The 6,001-nt window shown below is 43.1% G+C and overlaps 1 protein-coding gene across 1 annotated transcript in view; it reads left to right on the top strand.

The window, feature by feature from the left end:
- Positions 1–337: 337 nt before the first annotated feature.
- Positions 338–6,001, top strand: part of fkbp16 (FKBP prolyl isomerase 16) — a 32,282-nt gene continuing 26,618 nt past the window's right edge. The window contains exons 1-3 of the mRNA XM_076037932.1: positions 338–2,883; positions 3,094–3,263; positions 4,435–4,523. Of these exons, the coding sequence (XP_075894047.1) occupies positions 2,409–2,883; positions 3,094–3,263; positions 4,435–4,523 (734 nt within the window). The 5' untranslated portion in view covers positions 338–2,408. The remainder of the gene's footprint in view (positions 2,884–3,093; positions 3,264–4,434; positions 4,524–6,001) is intronic.

The raw sequence follows: 6,001 nt of genomic DNA, 5'->3' as shown, positions 1-6,001 counted from the left end.
CACACAGGAAGTATGGAGCCGGATTATTTTTACTTTCGCTTCCCGGGTCTACGCCGACGCCGCCGCCGCCGCCGTCGCTATCCCGCTCGAGTCTCCAGTTGTCCGTTTTGTTTTGGCTGCTGTTTTTTTACCGTGACTGACTGACTGAAGTGCAGCGAGATTCGAGTTTGTGTTCTACATTGAGAATGAACAGCCTTAGAAAGTCGTTTTAATATGGACATGGACGATTAAAATGCAAACGTACAAAAATACATAGGTCATGATGAAGATCCATGTTTTGGAATTGTAAGTGGTTAGTTAGTTAGTTAGTTAGTTAGTTAGTTAGTTATTGAACATGATAAAAAAAAATAAAAAAAAAATAGAATCAAGGCAGATCAACCGTAACAACAACAGCAAAAAATAACAAAAAATAAATGCAAACAATGAACAATAAAAAAAAAAAAAACAATATCATGTTCCAAGGGGATGGATAGGAAGAAGTTGTAAATAACTTTTCTAGTCCCACTCCTTTTTCCATCTGTTTTTAATATTTACTGAAAAAAATTAAATAGCTAATTAACCTTGCACGATTTTTAAATCCATTGGTCCATTGGTCAAAATCAACAAAAACAAAAATAAATCATACAATGTTATTGTTTCTATTTTATAGTCTCTTCAATTTATATGTTATTGCATTTTAATCTCCTCAATTTTAATCTGGTCGTTATTATGGAGCTGTGAGCGGAGTTTATATTGTTTCATCTTTGAAACGGAGAGGCAGACATGCCCGAGAAGTTACGGACTAAACTGAAACACTACATGAGGCTAAAATAGCCGCTTTCACTTGAGTGCAAACGCAGGAATTGAAATGACCAGCTATTTGTTGTGGGTAAAGAGGACGTGCTCTGTGTGTAAATTGTTAGTATAATTTTACTGGAATTTAAGGTTAAAATGAATATTGCAAAAGTCACTGTTTTTGACATTATTGTTACTGTTGGCGTCTGAGAAAAATTGAAAGACAAATATGGAATTAGGATTAATCTAATCCCTGATTGACAGCATGTGTTTGGTGTGGATTAAAGTGCAGCCACAGAGTCAGAGGTGTAGCATCTCAAGCATATTACTATTTCATTACAATAACATGTCCTCTGCAAAACATCTGTCTATCTATCTATCATGGTCACATTTCCCTGATTGAGGGATGAAATCCCATTCCTCAACCAGGAGGCTGCTGGTTCACCAACATGGTTGTGTCAGTCACGCCAGCACGTAGAGCATGGATGAATTGATCTCACAAGTGTTCAGCTCTACTTTCATCATCTAGGATGTGTTCAGGGTCCCACCAGCTACAAAATCCCATTTCAGCTATTTTGTCTTCCAGCACTGCTGAGATGATCTTCCTTAGTGACAAGCCTTGTTTTTCCAGAGATGGAGATGTTGTCCCACTTCATGATACTTCTCCAACCAAAAGCTGCTTCTCCAGCGATGCAACAATCAGCAGAGTTTATCCACCTGTGTGGTCTGGCCTGAAGAGGTTCTCTTAGCCAATCCTAATAACTTAACACAATAGAGTCAATACCAGAGGGTGAATAGCCTTAACAGGGCTTTCTTTCTTTTGTCTGGTGGCTCATATTTACCCACTTTTCAGATGATCTGATCATCACTCAAATGCATCGTCGTTCCAAATTGGATAAGGCAAAACAAAAAACAACAACAATATTATAGGATTAGTCTTCAAACAGTAGTTTACATAGATGTTTTGATTTGAAATGCTTTTCTCAAAATGATTTGAATAGTTTTAATTTAATACAGTGCATACCCACCCACAGATCACTTGTTGTAGCTGTGGCACTAATTCAAATATAGGAATAAATAATCTCCAAACAGTTCGTCACTTTAGGGTGTATCTCCTCAAAATCTTATTGGTAGGTTGCATTCATGGAAACTGTGTTATGGGCCATGGTGGTGAAGTCATTAAGAAGCTTACAGACGTTCTGGCAGATTAGGTTTTTCTCTTCTAATCCTGCAGATTACCGCTGCACACAGGGCTGCGGGCTGGGAACGCTTTGCTGCGCTGCGCAGTTACTTTTGCATTGATCTTTTTTGTCGGTGTTTCTGCCACGGCACTGGACTACGGAAAACACATCAGGCACGAGGAGAAGGCAGAGAAGGTCAAAGTGCAACCAGACTGCTGGAGCTGCGTCGCTGCCGGCAGGACAAAGCTTTTCAAAAAGACACGATGAGATGCCGGGGATTTAGAGATGCACTCTGAGGTAGATTTGGTATCGCAGGACATGCACTTTTGTCAGCGTCACACTGTGGAGATATTCTTTTTGTTTTCACGGTGAGGCAGAAGTTTGCTCCACGTCCAAATTAATAGCCCACGTGTTGAGAGACTGGCCGGGCGAGGAGCTTCATCTGTTTTGCCGATGCAGGCGCCGTCCGTCGCCCTGCGCACTGAAATGGAGACAGAGCCGTGTTGTGAGGAGCACAAAGACTCATCAGAGGAGGCTACAAAGCCTGACGTAAGACAGGCGACTTGTGAGAGCGCTGACAGCGACGGTCACACCGAGATGCCCTGTGGGTCCGCCGAGGAGGGCAATGATCTATTTGTGGGCGAACAGGCGGAGACAGAGAGCCGCGCGACGGAGGGTAAATGCACTGAGATGAAAAGCCCCTCTGAGCCCCAGCGAGAGGGTGGCGTCGCAGAATGCATGGAGCATCGGAAGCTGAAAAAAACCAACAGCTGGAAAATGGTTCGCTTCCAGGACCCATCGCAGGAGGACGACGTGTCGGACAGGGACACGTCGGCTGAGAGTCTCTTTCCAGAGTATGCGCTGAAGGAGTGGACCTCCTCCACCTTCGAAGAACTGTTCATGGCAGAAGATTGGCAGGACATCACAGGTGAGGGCTTGGATGGGGGGTTAAAGCTTAGAGCCACATGAGAAACACACTGCTTTTCGTCACTTTTTTTTTTTTTTTTTAAATCTACATTCAAACTCTGGTGGCAACAGAAAAACATCCCCTTAAACATGCCTCTTTCAGTGTGTGTTTACGAGCGACCAGATTAACACCAGTTGCTCCTGCTTGTCTTTCTATTTTCTGGTGGTTCAGAGGACCGACTCTTGAGGAAGAAGGTGCTGAAGTCCGAGGCCCCAGGCGCCGCTCGGCCCTCCTGGGGCCAGGAAGTTACTGTGAAGATGCAATGTGTCCTGGAGGACCGCACTGTGGTGGAGAAGGACTGCAAGCTGGTCTTTGTTATTGGAGAAGGAGATGTAAACCAGGTAAACCACTGATAGTCGATGGTGATGGTCCCACATCACAAATTACCAATAAAGACGATGATGTTCGAGCTATGAATTATTATCATTATTGTTATTTTTTTTGCCACGATCCTTCTTATATGACTGTGTTAGTGGTGATACAACAGTCAGCATAACCATCAAGAAGAAAAAAAAACAGTGCTTCAACAGTGCAATCGCAGTGGGAACAAAACAAACTTTGTACTTAAAGTGTGAAAAATAAACCCTGAAGCTGCCTCAAATTGATTATTTCGGCACCCTTGTTATAAAAATCATGGAGTTTGTACCATTAGAGGTGATTTCCTCGCTTCCTCATCATTATAAAACTTATTGTCTGGGAGAGGTTATATCACTGCTATTCACTGATTAGTCAGTACGGGGAAACTGGAGCCTTTGCTCTGAAGTAACTTTCCTGTTCTTTGACTTGTTATTTTTGTCCTCGTTCTCGCTGCGTTACACCTTTTTTCTAACAAATCTCAAACCCCTGTTGAAATAAACAACAGCATACCGGGAAGGAAAAAATAATCACGGAACATGTGTTTAAGTAATAGTAGACCGAGGAGAACAGAAATATAAAGACAGAACCGAGGGAAAGTGTGCAGGAAAATATTAGCTTGCATGCTTTGGATCTGGCAGCAATGGAGCTAACAGTTGACTAGAGACCCTCTAATGGCAAGTCAGGGGTTCAAGTGAACTGCTGCATTTTCTCAGAGCCAAACAGAGTCTTCTTTGTCGCTTTCACACTGCACGGAAATTAGAATTGGTCACACTGTTGTCTCAATAACGCCTACATCAGAGTTTGCAAACCGTATGGCCGTAAGGCACTGCCTTTTCATTGGCTTGGCGCTGGCCTGCGTGACTTTTGTTGCTGGCCAAGCAGCCCGATGACGATGTTAGTGACTTTGATTCCCAACCTCTCCCAATGGTGGGTGACATGAAAAAACAGGGTATTTAATAAGACATGCTTTGATGATGTGACGACTGATCTTGATCGTTCCGGTTTCATAAAGTCAACCTCGCATTTATCTGCAATTTAATATCATATAACTTAAAACATTTGACGAGGTGTCGCAACGCATTTGATGAAGAGCCATTGTGAAGCAACCCCAAGCTATGAATGTGAGTTTGATGAGTTGTTATTTTCCACCCCTAGGCCTTGGAGGAGTGTGTCATATCCATGCAGAGAGGCGAGATATCGATGCTGCTGGCAGATTCTTTGTACGCCTATGGACTCCTAGGAAGGTAAGGGTAGTCCATACCTTATTGTTCAGCTGTATGTTATCAAACATGTGTCCAATCGGTGAAGGAAAAAATAATTATTCCGAAGAGTGTCCCCAACAAGAGGTGTGTGCCTGCTGTACCTGTTGCTGTGAGGCGGCCTGGTTATCCAGGGCTTGTGGGGTTAATGAAGCCTAAACAGGAGCAGATGGCCTTCTGCTAACGCCATTCGCCACAGGCAGCTTATCAGTGGTGTGTTGGTAACCTCCCAACCTATGGCACGGCACAGCTCATATTATGACCCCTGTTTTATAACATCCACAACATTAAAGAGCCGCAATAAACAGTGAGGAGGCTGGCACGCAGCTGGCAAAATATTCGTTTATAGTTTTAATATTTATTCAGCCTAAAGGAGAGGCTGAACACATGAGACTGTCACCTTTCTCAGTGATTTGCTGAGATTGTACGGAGGTGAAATTATTCTCAGGAAAGAACCTTTTGGATGAGGGTTTGGGGGGGGGGGGGGGTCACGGCCAATGCATCTAATGAGACTTATGACTTATGACTGAGACTAAGTATTTTTCTGGTCAGTGATTTAGTAAATAACTGTCTGCTCGAAGTCTTTTTGTAAAGCTGATTGGAAAATTACAGTATGTAGATGTGACAAACAGGGTGTATGAAAAATATGGAAGTTAATTTGAGTTTTTTTATTTGGAGTATTTAAGATACTTGATGCTAGATTTGAAATGCGCCATTAATTCATTTTTCATGTGCAGAGAGAAGTGCGTTGATGAATTTCATTCACCTCCACCGGCCGAACGAAGCACACGAACACCTGAATGTCGACGACCACATAATGATCCGATGTTCTGAACAGAGTGTTGTGAAAGCATGTGTTTTGTCCCTGCGTGTACTCGGCATCTCCTCCGTGTGTAGGAGTGGGTGTGAGACGCCCTTGTTGGTTGCATGTGGTCCTGTGGAGAAGTGGCTGATGAGACGCAGGGCGTACTGTGAGAACAGGGTATTTTGGAGGTGTTGCCTGGCGTCAGTCGTCAGTGTTGAGGAGAGCAAGAGGCCTTGCACGCGGTGGAGGCAGCGGGGAGGTTAGTTAATGATTGTTTTGATGCGGCTGATTCGGGCTGTGTGGCGTGCAGTCATATTTAGCAGAACCCAAAAGGCAATAAGACACTCAGTATTATGTTGACATGGTTCAGTCGCTGAGGTTTGAAGGGACTTTTTTTCCCCCTCAGGGTTTATTATATTTGTCACGTACTGTAACAGTATGCTGCCAGTGGAAAAATCACAAATATATTTTCAGACTCAAAAATATTAGATTTGATTATGATGAATTCAATTCAAAGGCCCGAAAAGATGGCCCCTGTTTTTAGAGGCTCAAATTAGTACAATATCCTGCCACCTTCTTACTGCATGATCTCATCTTCTTTCATCATATTGAGACGCTAAAAGTAGCTTCTAGCTCTCTCTCTAATGTACTTTAGATT

The sequence above is a fragment of the Nelusetta ayraudi genome, unplaced genomic scaffold, assembly GCF_046127955.1.
Source record: "Nelusetta ayraudi isolate G7.1 ecotype Tasmania unplaced genomic scaffold, CSIRO-AGI_Nayr_v1 ptg000053l, whole genome shotgun sequence".
In the NCBI taxonomy this organism is placed as follows: domain Eukaryota; kingdom Metazoa; phylum Chordata; class Actinopteri; order Tetraodontiformes; family Monacanthidae; genus Nelusetta; species Nelusetta ayraudi.
Note: the sequence above shows the minus strand (reverse complement) of the source record. Positions and strands in the feature narration are given on the sequence as shown.